We start from the raw sequence: 17,157 nt of genomic DNA, 5'->3' as shown, positions 1-17,157 counted from the left end.
CGGGGCGGGGCGGGCGGGCGCGCGGGGGCGGAGCTTGGGACGCGGGGGCGGGGCCGGCCCGGCGGCACCTGGGAAACGCCCGCGCCGGTTGGGGCAGGCGTGGCCGTCGGGGCAGAGGGCGGTGGCCGGTCGCGGTCTGGACGTCGGGCCGGGCGCGGGGGGCGGCAGGGAGGCGGCGCTCTCGGGCCGCGGGCGGACGTGGTCTGTGAGGAGCGCCCGGACGGCCGGGCCGGCGCCTCCTGAGCGCCGGCGCCCATTTTGCCCGCCCGCCGAGAAGAGCCGTGCGCGGCCTACACGCTCCGGGGACCTCCCTCAGGCGGCATCGCCGCGCGCGCCGGCCTTTCGAGCCCAAGGGACGCTCTTTTGAAATTCGGTCCTGAGTTAAGGTTTTCTTTTATTTTGTTTTGTTTCCAAGTTAGGGGCCCTGAATTTGGGACCACTCTCTTTCCCTGGACCACTTCCGGTGGCCGGCCCGCGCCCCGTAACTTCGGTTCGGTGACCTCGGCCCGGAATGCCCCTCGGCTCGCCCCGGGCTCACGTCCCGATCCCGGCTTGAGTGGCCCGGGGTGGGTGACCTGAAGTTGTAGCCTCGCTGCTCTCGAGGCGGATAATTAGCCCAAGAAACACTATATTCATGTGAGTAACCTCTTGGCAGAAACAGTGTTATACTGTGTCTGAAAAAGTATCACTCCTAAGCTTGGCGGCTGCTACTTTCTCCAAAGGCTTTTAGGTATTTATTTGTTCGATACAGGGAAGGGGAAAGGGGAACTGAAGTTTCTGTTCGAGGTCGGATGTATCGCAGATCGCAGCAGATATGCACAAGTTTCCTCAGCTCGCCTTGTCTCGGTGATATCAGACCTGGTGAAATTATATGTAAAAGTAATTTTCTTTTGAGGTGTGATAAACGTGCAATAGGGGACAGTACACATCTCCCACTCCCGAGGCTAGGAATTACACGCGGATTCTGGGAACGATTCAAAACCAAAGAAAAATCTATGCCGTGCTGCCGCCACGGCCAGTCAGTGCCTCTGTGGGTTTGATCTGCTTCTCTGTTCCATGTGTAGTTGGGAGACAGGCGGACAGGGCAGTACTGGAAAGGGAACATGCCCAGGGTGCTGCTGGAGGAGGTGTTGATGCTTTGCTCTTTTCTCCCAAGTCAGTTCCAACCCCGATCTCCCCACAAATAGGGCCCACGTCCAGTGGAACTATCTGGAACATCCATGCCAGCAACCTCCATTTTTACCTAATGTTTAAGAATCATATTGCACATCCTTCCATGATTAATTTTGATAATGATGAAGCTGGGGCGAAATTTCATGTGTGCAATTACACTGGACCCATCTAATTTTTCTCTTAAGCTTCAATTTTACAGCATATATTGTTTTCAATGGCTATTCGCGGCTAGTATGCCCTGCGCTGATGGTGCAAGTATGGCTGTTGTTATTTTTATGTTTTGTGATGGGACATCTTGCGTTTATAAGCACTTTTAGGCAGCTTCGAGAAGAAAAACACCTTTTGTCTATGGTTGGTGTTAGTCAATCTCATATCCCACAATGATATTCTCTACCTTTTATAATGCTCATGGCTGCATTTTACAGCTCTAAAGTTTAATTGGAGTAGAAAAAAAACTATTAACATTTATGGCAAGCTTATCATGTGCTAGACACTCTACTAAGCATTTGTATACCTTGTGTGTGTAAACTGCCCCAATTGGAATCAGCCTCTGCAACTTCCTAGCTGTGTTACCTCATGCAAGTTAGCTAACTTCTCTGTGCCTTACTTCCCTCATCTTTAAGTGGGGGTAATAATAGTATCCATCTAATGGGTGACTGTGAAGATTAAAAGAGTCAATATATAAACATGTAGGAAGTGCTAGGTAAGTGCTGACAGTTATAATTAATTTGTTCTTTAATTCTCATTTGACATCTTAGAAAACTGGAGTGTAGAGAGTGTAACTTATCCGAGGTCACAGAGCTAGTAAGTGGCAAAATCAGCATTCATACACAGGCCGGGCTGACTCCAGGGCTTGGTAACTTCACCCATTGTAAGTAGATGAGTTTATTAATCGACTTCAAATAAAGTAAGTGTATTCAACTGATTCATGTTTAAAAACTGTTCAAACACCTGGAAATTAAACCAAATTATACTTCTTTTAAAAGACAAAAATGATTCATTCTGTAAATGAAAAATAATGGTTTTACTTGCATTACCTACCTAAGCAAGCCCTTCTGTGTGGTCTATCCTACTTAAGACATAGTTCACAAACTGCCTTATTAAGAAATATTCTGTCTAGGCCAGTGTGGTCCCTGGCCGTGGCATCAAGGTAACCCCCACGGGGACAATCTTTTTTAGTGCATTCATGGGTAATAAAGGTATATAAATACTTCTTTTTTTTTGGCCGCGCCGTGCGGCGTGCAGGATCTAGTTCCCCGACCAGGGATCGAACCTGTGCCCCCTGCATTGGGACCACGGAGTCCTAACCACTGGACCACCAGGGAATTCCCTATAAACACTTTTTTGAATCCATTTGAATTTGCAGCTGGCAGTATTCCTTCAGTTGAGTGGAACAGGTTTATGTTCTGTGTTTTGTATTGCACATTGTACCTAAGTTTATCTCGAGGTTTTCAGAGATTCATCATGGTTCAAGGGGTCCTGAATTTTGTGCACAACTGTCATATGGAGGAGAATGTTCTCTAGTCAAATAAATTTGGGGAATGTTAAAATAAAGTTTCTTTACTGCATAACTTGCCAGAGGTTTTACTGTACTTATGTTCTTTACGATTCTACAAGATTCCCAAACTTATTTGACCAAGGAAAAAGTAGGGGCAAGTGTTCCAAGGATCACTTTTAGGGAAACTGTATTCCATTCATACAACCTGCGATTTTGTGGCTTTGATCTTAATCCCTCTCACTGAGCCTTGGCTTTTCTCTGCTGAGGCTCTTGATTCGTGCTCACAGGGCAGCTTCTCAGTCCCTTGATCACTGCAGTTGCCTTTCGCTGGGCCTTCATGCTGTCTCTGGTAGCGCATGCAAGTCCAGGGTTGTGTGCTGGCGTTTGTCCCAGGTTCATCCTGCTGATGCCCAGCATGTTGTCCTTCAGGTCACAGCAGCACACCACGCTGCCTTTCTTCTGAGAATATTTTGTAGTGACTCATAGGCCTCTTTGTAGTGATTCTTACTAACTCAGAGCATCCAATTTGTTTGCCCTCTATGCCAGTGGAATTATTTCCTTTTAATGTCGATGTAACCAGTAAAATTTTGCTTTTCATTCAAAACAGATTTAAATGTCAATGTGTCAACGTATTAGTTGTTGCTAGGACCTATCTGTGAAGTTGAGATGGTCCTAAAACCTTTAACATTTGGTTTCTACTTTGAGGGGGGGCACGTGTTTCTTTTGTACTCAAAATTCAGACTTTAATATATTTTATTTTGACATTAGTATTTATTGGGTTTTATTTTTATCTCTCCTTTCCAAAATCTTGGGGAGAAAGAGAGGCAGAACAGTTGTATCTGCTAAATGGAAAAAAATGGCTTTGAACAAAATAATGTATAGCTATATAACAGACCCAGAGGGTCACTCCCTACCCACGCTCGTGTGGCCTTTGCCTCCCCTCTCTACTCAGCATACGTATCCATCCACTCACAGGAACACTGTTTGACTAGTATTTGAGGCTTAGGGTGTCCAGTGCTGTATTATTCCTTCTGTTGAGGTGCTTATAACACTGTACTGGGGTGGGGGGGGCGCAGAGCAGAATGCGAAGCAATTTATAATTAGCGGTCAAATCTGAGTTTTAGTTTAGACATAAATGCTACAGTATTCATAAGAGGCAGGAAGTTTTCATCAAGAAGGCAGGCACCTGCCCTCTGTGGTAATAGTACTGAGATAGGCAGAGAGGCCCGGGGAGGAGCATTAGGCGAGCGGAAAGCGAGAGCAAGGGTACGGCGCTAGACATGATGAACCTGGTATCGGGGGAAAGTTGGTCTCAAGTACAGTGGTAGTGGTGCTTGCTGGAAATGGTGACAGGTGGGACGCACCAACTGAAGAAGAGGAAGAAGTCCACGATAACTCACAAGTTTTGAGTCCGCGGGATCAGGAGAGGCTGTGTTGCCACTGCGAGAAATCAGGATTTGGTTTAGGAGAAGGTGTTCTGCTTTAGGTGAGTTTGAAATGAGAGAGCCCTGTAAGACAAAAGCTACGATGGGCTCAGAGTCAGGTCCGCTCAGGGTGCAATGGGCGAGGCAAGTGTGATGCTCATAAATTATTCGCTACAATCAGACCATTTCCTAAGTCTATAGAAGATATTTTCCACTTACCTTTTAGGGAAGGTAAACCAGCAATGTTAAAGAAAAATAACAACAAATCAGACTCAGATTGTTGTTCTTGAAAAGAAGGCTTGGTTCAGCTCAATTAGTTCTTTCTGGCATCATCCTGTGTTCTGGCATCTCGTTTCCTCTTGACAATCTCATTTGAGGGTTTAACAACCTCCCAAGTTGTGCTGCAGTCCCTCTCTTACCTAAAGGCCGCCTAACGGGAATAGGAGGCCTCTGTTTTTTGGAGCAGATCCCCCAATGCCGTGTCTGCACTCTGCCCAACATAGACACCCAGTGAAAGCACGCTGCGACGCTGTAAGCTGGCTCCAAAAGGTTCATTCCTGTAAAATGCAGCTCAAGTTGTTGTGAGGCCCTGAATGAGACCCAGACCTGGGCAGAGGATCCTTATGGGGTCGGAGCTGAGTCTGCGTTATGGAAAGAGTTTGCCCAGAGGTGTGCTTCCTTTACACCTCCCAAAGGGCAGATGGGCTTTTCTGACCTTCTGACTTGGGAAAACAGAATTTAAACCCACGCGTCTATGGAAAAATGGGCTCCTGTGACATCCTGAAGCATTATTAAAGTGAAACAAGGACCCAGATGGGTGACTATCACTTGCTGTCTCTCAGCTCTGAATCATCATGATCCCCAGGGTCTGTTGCAACGATGCGACCATAAGTATTTTCCCTAAAATGAAAACTCCCTTCTGGAAACGCCTAGCCATTATAAGTAGCCTTTCTAAGCAAACTGATAAATAGGTCGTTTGCCCTTAAAACAAACTTCTAATTTCAATTTAGAAAGCCATGCACATTACATGATTTGACCTTCACAGTCTTACCTTTTAAAATGGAAACTGCTTGGAAGGGGCTTTTACCTGGAGAATATGGCATGCATGTGTCTGTTATACTGCTTTCCTGCCCAAATAAGTGTGCCCTTATGCGCACTCCTGTGCATATTCCGTTGCTCACTGCATTTTGTCAGATGCTGCTTGCTGAATGCAAAGACTGTGAGACCACTGCCCGGCTTCCTGTAGCGCTAGGCCCACATTTCCACGGAACCCCTCACCTAGCAGAATTCTTGAGTGCTTCGCAGTCAGCAGCATCACCCAGGGTTCTGCCTGAGTGTCACTTCAGTGTCTGCCAGGGAGCTTCAGACATCCTCAGTTCTGTTTAGGCTGTGCAGATAGACATAGGTGAGGTTTGCTTCTAGTTGGTGGTTGCTAGTACCAGGTCACCTTGCTCATTGGTGAGTTCATTCCAACCCAAAAAGTCACACCTGTGTCCTGTGCGCGGGTGCTGCAGGCTTAGGTGGAGAAAAGCAGGGCTAGAATTGGAATCCAAAGCCCAGGATGGCAGGAGAGGATGTGGGGGCTCCACCCGATCACCTCTGGGTTCACCAAGAGGGTATCTACCGCGACGAACACCAGCGCACGTGGGTGGCCGTCCTGGAAGAGGTAACTGTTTACATTTTGTTTATTTCTTTCTTGATTTTTGCTTTCAAGCAACTTGGTTTCTAACCAGTCTCAATATCCTGAAGTCTTTGGTTTTATTTTTGATCGTTTCTTTCCATTAGGAGACGAGTTTCCTAAGGGCACGAGTTCAGCAAGTTCAGGTTCCTTTAGGTGACGCAGCCAGGCCAAGTCACCTTCTCACCTCCCAGCTACCTCTCATGTGGCAACTCTACCCCGAGGAGCGCTACATGGATAACAACTCTCGCTTGTGGCAGATCCAGCATCATTTAATGGTACACATGTTGCTTAATAATTTTTCATTGTACTGGGACTCTTATAACAGAGTACTCTATAAACTTTTCTTTTTCTGACAGGTCAGGGGAGTACAGGAGCTGTTGCTTAAGCTTTTGCCTGATGATTAATCTGGTATGTATTTCTTTTTCTCCCCTGTCCCCACCCACCTTCTTCTTTTTCACCCTATTCGATTGTGGTGATTTTAATGATCTTTTTTTTCCAGGTGCTGGGATTCTAGGAAGATATGCCCCTCTGTTCTGTTCAGTATATGGCAATCACGTCATCCACCACTGCAGTGCACCCACCTGTGGGCCTGTGGGGAGGGAGTGGGTTGAAAAACTGCTCAAGAACACAGAAGTTTAGGAAGGGTCATGAAGAACACCGAAAGTGGAACTGCAGAGAAAGGGTTATGCAGGCAGAAAGCAAGTCAACAAAAGCACTTAGTTAGGATACGTAACTTGAAATTGACTCCTTTGGAAATTGCCATAGAACCGTTAATGGACATCATCAGCTGGAACTGGGATCTGATGAATCCCACAAAAGTCAGCACCTGCTACAGAACAGATGCCCTGATCACCAAGGACTTGGTACTGATTTAGAGAGAAGAGAGCAGCTCCTAGCAGCATCAACATCTATTTGTCGCTTATTTGCCCTGCAGCAATTCACCTGCCTTTCCTTCTCCCATCCTGTAAATATCCTAGGTTTTGCTCCAGTGTTTCCCATCCCAGTACTGACCTAACTTGGATCTACTAAGAACTTAGGGGGCTCTGAGGAAAAAAAAAAAAAAAAAAGGGGGAGATCATTTGCATTAATGAAATTAGCTACAAAGGCTCCTGGGCCTTTTTCCTTTCTGAAATTGTGTCTTCAAATTTTTAGAAGTTGCTGATCAGAATCGTGGGCACTTAAATTTATCCTCTGGTTACAAATATTTTAAATAAGTTGGTTTCTGTAAGAACTCCAAAAAACGTTTTAGCTGCTTACCTAGCACCTTTCTCAGGAAGTAATAATAGCACCAAATATTGCTGATTCACTACCTGATAAAGATTATTTCCTGAGTTAAAATACTCATAGCAGTTTGTATACATTAAAAGAAGGGTTTTACTTTTTTAAAAATCTTGGGAATAATAGCTATCACGTGTTGAGTCCTTACTGCCTTCCAGGCACTGTTCTATGCACTTTATATACTGTATCACGTTTAATCCTTCCATCAATGCTTTCAGGTAGGTATGATCTCTATTTTACACACAAGTAATAAGGAAAAAGGCTCAAGGAGTTAAATCATTTATCGAGCGTGGTTCTCTGAGTGACAGAGCCGGGCAGTGGGCCGACTTGTCAGGCTGCAGCGCCGGCTCCTCTAGCCCAACGTTGGTTTACAATAGTCAAGATGAGTTGAAGTCAAGGGATTTTTTTCCCTATGTAAAGCTATTTATATCTTCCAAGCCAAATGGAATATTATAAAAATACAGTTAATTCATCCTATGAGCAGGAAGAATATTTTTTAGTGTAATTGTTTTCCAGCAATTGTAAGAGCATACTGCTTGTCTCAGAAGAAAATTCCATCGAGGGGCTTTAAAGTCTTTATGTATAAAAGACAAAATAAAAATCATTTTTCTTATTTTAGTTTTCTGGATATGCCGCAGAAGGATCCGTGCCAGAAACAAGCCTGTGAAATACAGAAATGTTTACAAGGTAGTATGTTAAATGCTTTTCTATATTTTTCAACTTTATCTGTGAACTAACCAGAGAACAATTTTTCTTTTTATCAGCAGACTATATTAACTCCTCTCAGAATGTAATATTTCTATAATTATCCTAAAGATTTTCCTCACTGTGTCATCAAGGATGGCAGAAAATAAAAAGTGGTATGACCTAAGCTTGGGGTTTACAATCCTGGTTGTACATTCAGAATCACCTGGAGGGCTTCGAACACTTGCCTAGCACAGTTAAATCAGACTCTGGGGGTGGGGTCTGGGCAGGAATCAGTCTAAAAAGCTAACCAGGTGATTTTGATGTGCAGCCAGAGTTGAGAATTACTAAGCTGAGCAAAGTCCTTTTTAAAAAAGACTAGTTTTAAGTGGGTTGGTTAGACTGCACTGTGGCTGACAACTCACTTTTTAAAAGCAGTCAGGTTAGAAGGGGTGGGGGTGAAAATACACTTGGGATTCAGGCAACTAACTCTTGAAGGCAAAAGTAAATCAGCTAAAGCGTATCGGATGTAAGTGATTTGTCCATTTTGTTTTAAATAAGCCGATAAATTTGACCATATGCTAGAGGATTTTACATTTTTTTTTTTTTTTTTTTTTTTTTTTTTTGCGGTACGCGGGCCTCTCACTGTTGTGGCCTCTCCCGTTGCGGAGCACAGGCTCCGGACGCGCAGGCTCAGCGGCCATGGCTCACGAGCCTAGCCGCTCCGCGGCACGTGGGACCTTCCCAGACCGGGGCACGAACCCGCGTCCCCTGCATCGGCAGGCGGACTCTCAACCACTGTGCCACCACGGAAGCCCGGATTTTACTTTTTTAAATCAGCAAATGATTACTAGCAGAACAAACAGAAAAGGCTACAGGGCTATCTGAATTTGAAAGCTGACTTTTTGGATAATTTTTTCCCATTACTAAAGTAATAGATAGAGATGGATGCCCATGAAAATATAGAAAGGGAGGATGGAAAAATGTTCAGAGTTCACCCAAAGACTCACCACCAAAGAAAACCCTTGTTTGTATATTTCCTTTGACTTTTAACTTTCATTCTTGGACTTTTCATTTTATGGTGTAAGCAATCTTTTTAAAATCTTTTAATCTGAAATGTTAATGTATAATAATAATGCCATTTTATTCATCCTTTTCTTCCCTTCCTCCAAATTTAAGAAAAAGGAAGGGGAATTCCCTGGAGGTCCAGGGGTTAGGACTCAGCACTTTCACTGCCGTGGGCCCGGGTTCAAGCCCTGGTCAGGGAACTAAGATCCCGCAAGCCTCGAAGCGTGGCACCCCCGCCAAAAAGAAAAGAATGTTCTTCCCAATTTCTTCTCCCAAATAAATTCTTACCTGATTCTATCTGATTCTTACCTGATTTGAATTAGCAACATACAGCTAAAGGAGAACACAAATCAAGTTAGAACTGGATACACCCCCCTCACTACAATGTGGGTGGATTGAGAGCTAGAAGGGCTAAGAGTGAGCGTTAAGTACTCCCTGGATGACAAGCTCAGTTGTAAGGGCTTTAAATAATATTAAGCTTTAATCCTTTCACCCATGAGGTAGATACTACTGTGACCCATTTTTATAGATAGGGAAATCAACACAGAAGTTATGTAACTTGTCTAGGGTCACAGAACTATTAAGGGGCACAGTGATGGTTTGAACCCATTTGGTCTGGGTCCAAACCTGGACTTAGCCACCCAACCATACTCTCTTTCTAATCAGAATTGTCTTTCCTATCCCAGGCTAACTCCCATGCACCCCATTTTAGTACTGGGGGACTCATCACCTGCAGTTGACCTAGGACCTTTAGGTCAAGTCCTCGTTGACTTAGGGTCTATGTATAGCAGGGATCTGCAAATGTTTTATGTAAAGGACCAAACAGGAAATATTTTAGGATTTGGAAGTCAGGAGGTCTTTGGTGTGTGTGTGTGTGTGTTTCCAACCTTTTGCAAAACCCATTCTTAGCTCAGCTGTAAAAAAGAGTGGAATTCAACCCTGAGGCTGCAGTTTGCCAACCCCTAATGCGCAGACTTGGTAGGGAAGGTCCAGCAACCACCTTAAACTGAGGGCAAAATAATGTGCACGGTTCCTGCATTTCTCTAATTCACCAAATTAACAAAAGGGGTTAGTGCCAAACACACACACACACACACACACACACACAAAAGGTTAAAAACCACTGCCCTGGAAAAAGGCATGTAAGGAATCAGCGTTAAAGAAAAGGAAATTATATGTAAAAATACCTTTCGACCACTTTGTACATCATACTTCCTTATTAACCTGTTGATGGGTCTCTAAATCAGAAAGAATTCAGTGGACTTGGGTGCATCCTCTTTCCTCCAGGTCTGTAGATACAATAAAGTGAAAAGGACTGGGAAGCTCAGATCTAAACCTCCCTGTGCCCTAGTCCTATGAGATCATGACTAGGGTCTGTCTGTCTGTCTTTCAGCCAACAACTACATGGAATCTAAGTGTCAGGCTGTCATCCAAGAACTGCGTAAGTGTTGTGCTCGATATCCCAAGGGAAGATCTCTCGTCTGTTCAGGATTTGAGAAAGAAGAGGAAGAGAAGCTGACGCTGAAGCCCACATGACAGTAAAGTTCTGCTGAGAAGCAAACTGCTGCCCCACATTGCCACCACGCGGGTTTTATCTATCCTCCTGACTCTTTCTTCAGGCCAGGTAGCAGCAAATATCAAATGAAAAAGTCAACTATAAAAGTTAATATGCCATCTATGCAGAACAAATATAAATATATTAAATAAATAAGTAGAATGTGATAAAACTGAGCTGCTAAAATAAACCTTTTAAGTGAAACTTTTTGGTTTGGTATATGTGATATGTTGACTTATTGTTACCGAAGTCAGATTTGGCTGCTTGCCACTCAAAAGCCAATAATGGAGAGGCAAGTGTCAGTGGAAAAGGTGCTTTAATCAGAAAACCTGGCAATCTGGGGAGAAGGTGGGTTTGTGTCCAGAGACCAACCCCAAAGATTCTGCTCAGCCATGACAGTTTTTTATGTTTTATTAAAAAATTTATTTATTTTTGGCTGCATTGCGGCGAGCGGGGGCTACTCCTCGTTGCGGTGCGCGGGCTTCTCATTGCAGTGGCTTCTCTTGTTGCGGAACACGGGCTCTAGGCACGGGGGCTCAGGAGTTGCGGCATGTGGGCTCAGTAGTTGTGGCTTGCGGGCTCTATAGCACAGGCTCAGCAGTTGTGGCACATGGGCTTAGTTGCTCCGTGGCATGTGGCATCTTCCCCGACCAGGGCTCAAACCTGTGTCCCCTGCATTGGCAGGCAGATTCTTAACCACTGCCCCACCAGGGAAACCCCACCATGACAGTTTTTAAAGGGAAAAAGGGGGTAAGAATCTCAGTGAATCATCAAGGAAGGAGGTTGGATTCTGCATTGTTCTCCTTTGCATGCAGACTGGCTGACTTTCTTCAGATGTTTTCTTGCCCATGTGATCTGTGTGCAGGATTGCTTAGGGGGGCTATTGGGGGTAGAGAGCTAACTACTTCTATCTAGGAAAAGAATCAACAGGTTAGACAAGGCATGGTGTGCATTCAGGAGAGTATAAGTCAGGAGTTAGGTTAAACTGCCTGCTGATCTCATTCCTATAACTAGGTTCTTTTAAGGTTACAGGGGAACAGAAATGGGCAAACAGGAAAGGGGTAAAAGAGCTGCTTTCATTATAACAAAATATATATTTGGTTTTTGTCTCCATTCCTGGCACTGTGGTCCTAAAACCCTTGGAATTTCCTAAGTGATAAGTGCAATAAAGGTGGCTTCTGTTATGTTAATGAGACTTTTGAAAGTCCCTAGGTAACCTTAGGATGGGGGCTGGTTGTCAGGGGAACGGCCTTGCAGGGTTAGAGGGTTAGAACTTTCAGTTCCCACCCCCACCATGACCCCCGGGGAGGGGAGAGGGGCGAGAGGCTGGAGAATATTGGAGTTCAGTCACCAACGGCCAGTGATTTAATCAATTGTGACTTGTCAAACGATCACAGAAAAATAACAGAAAGCCAATGAATCATCAAAGTAGTAATTAGTGAAACTCTATTGTGCGCACACCAAAAGGACAGTTTGTGAACACAGAGCACACAGACCGACACGTGGAATGAGGCCGGGGGGGGTGGGGGGGGTGGGGGGTGGGGGGACTGTTATAAAGCAGCTTACACAGCATGAGGGCAGTGACTGCTTATTCTTCACAGTGATTGGTTATAATATTCGAATTTTATTAAATGGTCGGGAATTGGTCAGTGGTTAACCTCATATCAGCCTTAGGAAACAGTTTAGCTTATGCTTTCCAGAAGCATAAGCGAGAAATGACCCAGGTCAGGTTAGTCTCCTAAAATAAGCTAAATTAAGCCTTGCTTGCGTGACTAAACTGGTTTTGTCTGTTCATGGGGTTTTCAAGGCTGGTCTCAGTTTTTTATTTTTTTAAATTTTATTGGAGTATAGTTCATTTACAATGTTAATTACTGCTGTACAGCAAAGTGATTCAGTTATACATGTATATATTCTTTTTCATATTCTTTTCATTATGGTTTATCACAGGATATTGAATATAGTTCCCTGTGCTATACAGTAGGTAGGGCCTTCTTGTTTATCCATTCTATATATAATAGTTTGCATCTACTAATCCCAAACTCCCAATCCTTCCTTCCCCCACTTCTCCCCCTTGGCAACCACAAGTCTGTTCTCTGTCTGTGAGTCTGTTTCTGTTTCGTAGATATGTTCATTTGTGTCATATTTTAGATTCCACATATAAGTGATATCATGTGGTATTTGTCTTTCTCTTTCTGACTTACTTGACTTAGTATGATAATCTCTAGGTCCATCCATGTTGCTGCAAATGACAAAATTTCCTTCTTTTATATGGCTGAGTAGTATTCTGTTACATATATGTACCACATCTTCTTTATCCATTCATCTGTCAATGGACATTTAGGTTGCATCCATGTCTTGGCTATTGTAAACAGTGCTGCTGGGAACATAGGGGTGCATGTATCTTTTTGAATTAGAGTTTTCTCCGGATATATGCCCAGGAGTGGGATTGCTGGATCATATGGTAGCTCTACTTTTAGTTTTTTTGAGGAACCTCCATACTGGCTGCACCAATTTACATTCCCACCAACAGTGTAGGAGGGTTCCCTTTTCTCCACACCGCCTCCAGCATTTGTTATTTGTAGCCTTTTTTTTTTTTTTTTTTTTGGCTGCACTTTGCGGCTTGCAGGGTGTTAGTTCCCCAACCAGGGATCAAACCTATGCCCTCGGCAGTGAAAGCTTGGAGTCCTAACCACTGGACTGCCGGGGATTTCCCTGTTATTTGTAGACTTTTTAATGATGGTCATTCTGACCAGTGTGAGCTGGTACCTCATTGTAGTTTTGATTTGCATTTTTCTAATAATTAACGGTGTTGAGCATCTTTTCATGTGCCTATTGGCCATTTATATCTTCTTTGGAGAAATGTCTATTTAGATCTTCTGTCCATTTTTCAATTAGGTTCGTTTTTTTTGTTATTGGGTTGCATGAGCTGTTTGTATATTTTGGAAATTAAGCCCTTGTCAGTCGCATCATTTGCAAATATTTTTCTCAGTCCAAAGGTTGTATTTCATTTTGTTTATGGTTTCCTTTGCTGTACAAAAGCTTATAAGTTTGATTAGGTCCCATTTGTTTATTTTTGCTTTTATTTCTATTGCCTTGGGAGACTAACCTAAGAAAACATTGGTACAATTTATGTCAGAATGTTTTGCCTATGATCTCTTCTAGGGGTTTTATGGTATCATGTCTTATGTTTAAGCCATTTTGAGTTTATTTTTGTGTATGGTGTGAAGGTGTGTTCTAACTTCATTCATTTACATGCAGCTGTCCAGCTTTCCCAAAACCACTTGCTGAAGAGACTGTCTTTTTCCCATTGTATATTCTTGCCTCCTTTGTCAAAGATTAATTGACTGTAGGTATGTTTGTTCATTTATGGGGTCTCTGTTCTGTTCCATTGATCCATATGTCTGTTTTGTGCCAATACCACACTGTTTTGATTACTGTAGCTTTGTAGTATTGTCTGAAGTCTGGAGGCTTATGCCTCCTGCTTTGTTCTTTTTCCTCAGGATTGCTTTGACAATTCTGGGTCTTTTGTGCTTCCGTATAAATTTTAGGATTATTTGTTCTAGTTCTGTGAAAAATGTAATGGGCAATTTGATAGGGATCACGTTAAATCTATAGATTGCTTCAGGTAGTATGGCCACTTTAACAATATTAATTCTTCCCATCCAAGAGTATGGGATATCTTTCCATTTCTTTGAATCATCTTCAATTTCCTTTATTAATGTTTTGTAGTTCTCAGCATATGTCTTTCACCTCCTTGGTCAGGTTTATTCCTAAGTATTGTTTTTTGATGTAATTTTAAAATGGATTGATTGTTTACATTCCCTTTCTGATATTTCATTGTTAGTGTTAAGAAATGCAATTTCTTTTTTTTTTCCTGCTCCCTCCTCCACCCCTCTGCCCCTGCAACCAACTTCTGTATGTTAATCTTGTATCCTGCTACCTTGCTGAATTCATTGATTAGTTCTAGTAGTTTTTGTGTGGAGTCTTTAGGGTTTTCTATATATGGTATCACATCATCTGCATATAATGACAGTTTTACCTCTTCCCTACCAATTTGAATAACTTCTATTTATTTTTTTCTTGTCTGGTTGCTGTGGCTAGGACTTCCAATACTATGTTGAAGAGAAGTAAGAGTGGGCTTCCTTGTCTTGTTCCAGATTTTAATGGGAAGGCTTTCAGCTTTTCACCGTTGAGTATTGGATTGGCTGTGTGTGGGTTTGTCATAAATAGCTTTTCTTATGTTGAGATATGTTCCCTCTATACCCACTTTGGTAGGAGTTTTAATCATGAATGGATGTAGAATTTTATTGCATGTTTTTTTCTGCATCTATTGAGATGATTATGGGTTTTTTTTCTTTTGTTGATGTGGTGTATCACATTGATTGATTTGCACATATCAGACCATCCTTGTGACTGTGGGATGAATCCAACTCGGTCGTGGTGTATGCTCTTTTCTATGTGTTGTTGGATTCAGTTTGCTAATATTCTGTTGAGAATTTTTGCATCTATATTCATCAAAGATATTGGCCTGTAATTTTCTTTTTTGGTAGTGTCTTTGTCTAGTTTCAGTATCAGGGTAATGGTGGCTTCATAGAATGTCTTTGGGAGTGTTCCTTCCTCTTCAGTCTTTTGGAAGAATTTGAAAAGGATCAGTATAAGTTCTTCTTTGTATGTTTTGTAGAATTTTCCTGTGAAGCCATCTGGCCCTGGACTTCTGTTTGTAGGGAGTTGGGATTTTTGTTTGTTTGTTTTATTACAGATTCTATTTCACTTCTAGTGATTGGTCTGTTCAACTTATCTGTTTCTTCTTGATTCCGTTTTTTTGGGCTGTATGTTTCTAGAAAATTGTCCATTTCTTCTGGGTTGTCAAATTTGTTGGCATATAATTGTTCATAGTATACTCATGGTTTTTTGTATTTCTGAGTTATGAGTTGTGATTTCTCCTCTTTCATTTCTTATTTTGTTTGAGTCTTCTGTCTTTTCTTCTTGGTGAGCCTGGCCAGAGGTTTGTCAATTTTCTTTACCTTTTCAAAGAACCAGCTCTTGGTTTTATTGATTTTTTTCTATTGTTTTTTAAATCTCTGTTTTATTTATTTCCTCTCTGATCTTTAGTAAATCCTTCCTTCTGCTGACTTTAGGTTTTGTTTGTTCTTTTTCTGATTTTTTTAGGTTGTGGGTTAGGTTATTTGAGATTTTTCTTGTTTCTTAAAGGCCTGTATTGCTGTGAACTTCCCCCTAAGAACTGCTTTTGCTGCATCCCATAGATTTTGTATGGTTGTGTTTTCATAGTCATTTGCCTTAAGGTATTTTTTAATTTCTTCTTTGATTTCATTGTTGACCCATTGGTTTTTTAGTAGCATGTTGTTTAGTCTCCATGTAATTGTTTTTTTCTCGTTTCTTTTTCTGTGGTTGATTTCTAGTTTCATGCTGTTGTGGTCAGAAAAGATACTTGAAATATTTTCTACATTCTTAAATTTGTTGAGGCTTGTTTTGTGCCCTAGTATGTAGTCAATCCTAGAGAATGTTCCATGTGCACTTGAAAAGAATGTGTAGTCTGCTTTTTTTGGACATAATGTCCTGAAAATATTAAGTCTGTTCTGTTGTATCATTTAGGATCTCTCTTGCCTTATTGATTTTTCTGTCTCAAAGATCTGTCACAGATGTGAGTGGGGTGTTAAAGTCTCCTACTATTATTGTATACCCATCAATTTCTCCCTTTATGTCTGCTAGTATTTGCTTTATGTATCTGGGTGTTCCTATATTGGGTGCATATATGTTAACAAGTATAATATCCTGTTCTTCTGTTGATCCTTTTATAATTATATAGTGTCTTTCCTTATCTTTCATCGTGGGCTTTTGGGTGATCCTATATTGGGTGCATACATGAGTTTTTATTTTAACACTGTGTAATGAAGCCTCCATAAAAACCCAAAAGGATGGGGTTCAGAGAGCTTCCAGGTTGGTGAACCAGAATGCATCCACATGTCAGGAGTGGATACACTCCAGCTCCATGGGGACAGAAGCTCCTGTGTGTCAGGCCCTGCTGGACCTCACCCTGTGCATTCTTCATCTGGCTGTTCTCCATCTATATCATCCTTTATAATACCCTATATAATAAACTGGTAAACATTTAAGTGAATGTTCCTCTGAGTTCTATGAGCTGCACTAGTAAATCAGTTGAACCCGAGGAGGTGTCGTTGGGAAACTCAGATTTAAAGCCAGTTGGTCAGAAGCACAGATTAACAACCTGGACTTGGAACAGGTGTCTGAACAAGTGGGTGCAGTCTTTTTTTTTTTTTTTTTTTTTGTAAAATTCAACCTTTCCTCAAATTGCCACTTTTGGATGATTTCTGTATTGACCAACTTTACCCACACAACAAATAACCTCACATCTCAGTGACTTACAGAAACAAACAGTAATTTATTTTTAAAAAAATATTTATTTATTTGGCTGCATCGGGTCTTAGTTGCAGCATGAGGGATCTTCGTTGCAGCACGCAGGCTCTAGAGCGCACAAAGTCATTAGTTGAGGCCTGCGGGCTCCCTAGATGTGGTGCACGAGCTCTGGAGCATGCAGGCTCAGTAGTTGCAGCACACAGTCTTAGTTCCCCCAGGGATCGAATCTGCATCCCTTGCATTGGAAGGCGGGTTCTTAACCACTGGACCACCAGGGAAGTCCCAAGTGGGTGCAGTCTTGTGGGACTGAGCCCTTCACCTGTGTGACCCAGTCAGTGTCCAATAATTTGGAGCAAAGTGTCCTTCCAGATGCCAGTAAGAATATTTCTTTCCACTTTTG

The 17,157-nt window shown here is 42.5% G+C and overlaps 2 protein-coding genes across 4 annotated transcripts; both read left to right on the top strand.

The window, feature by feature from the left end:
- Positions 1-202: 202 nt before the first annotated feature.
- Positions 203-10,565, top strand: MTCP1 (mature T cell proliferation 1). Its single transcript, XM_032620403.1, has 6 exons — positions 203-636; positions 5,610-5,761; positions 5,881-6,051; positions 6,133-6,184; positions 6,276-7,741; positions 10,200-10,565. Exons 2-4 carry the CDS (start codon positions 5,657-5,659, stop codon positions 6,178-6,180), a joined length of 324 nt encoding a protein of 107 aa, XP_032476294.1. The 5' UTR covers positions 203-636; positions 5,610-5,656; the 3' UTR covers positions 6,181-6,184; positions 6,276-7,741; positions 10,200-10,565.
- CMC4 (C-X9-C motif containing 4) lies at positions 501-10,565 on the top strand. Of its 3 annotated transcripts, none has more exons than XM_032620406.1 (3): positions 501-636; positions 7,674-7,741; positions 10,200-10,565. In XM_032620406.1, the coding sequence occupies exons 2-3, from the start codon at positions 7,684-7,686 to the stop codon at positions 10,340-10,342; spliced, it is 201 nt and encodes a 66-aa protein (XP_032476297.1). In that variant the 5' UTR covers positions 501-636; positions 7,674-7,683; the 3' UTR covers positions 10,343-10,565. The 3 variants fall into 3 exon arrangements, with proteins under 3 accessions (XP_032476297.1, XP_032476296.1, XP_032476295.1); XM_032620405.1 differs by lacking the exon at positions 501-636 and adding an exon at positions 6,606-6,740; XM_032620404.1 differs by lacking the exon at positions 501-636 and having other exon boundaries at positions 7,608-7,741.
- Positions 10,566-17,157: the final 6,592 nt, after the last annotated feature.

Source organism: Phocoena sinus, chromosome X (genome assembly GCF_008692025.1).
Source record: "Phocoena sinus isolate mPhoSin1 chromosome X, mPhoSin1.pri, whole genome shotgun sequence".
NCBI classification, from domain to species: domain Eukaryota; kingdom Metazoa; phylum Chordata; class Mammalia; order Artiodactyla; family Phocoenidae; genus Phocoena; species Phocoena sinus.
The sequence above is the reverse complement of the archived record's forward strand: the minus strand, read 5'-3'. Positions and strand labels throughout refer to the sequence as shown.

Coding starts and splice junctions, on each gene's coding strand:
- MTCP1 (XM_032620403.1), top strand. CDS start 5,657: ATGGCAGGAGAGGATGTGGGGGCTCCACCCGATCACCTCTGGGTTCAC. Junction 5,762..5,880: donor GGGTGGCCGTCCTGGAAGAG/GTAACTGTTTAC, acceptor TCTTTCCATTAG/GAGACGAGTTTCCTAAGGGC. Junction 6,052..6,132: donor AGATCCAGCATCATTTAATG/GTACACATGTTG, acceptor TTTTTCTGACAG/GTCAGGGGAGTACAGGAGCT.
- CMC4 (XM_032620404.1), top strand. CDS start 7,633: ATGTATAAAAGACAAAATAAAAATCATTTTTCTTATTTTAGTTTTCTG. Junction 7,742..10,199: donor AATACAGAAATGTTTACAAG/GTAGTATGTTAA, acceptor TCTGTCTTTCAG/CCAACAACTACATGGAATCT.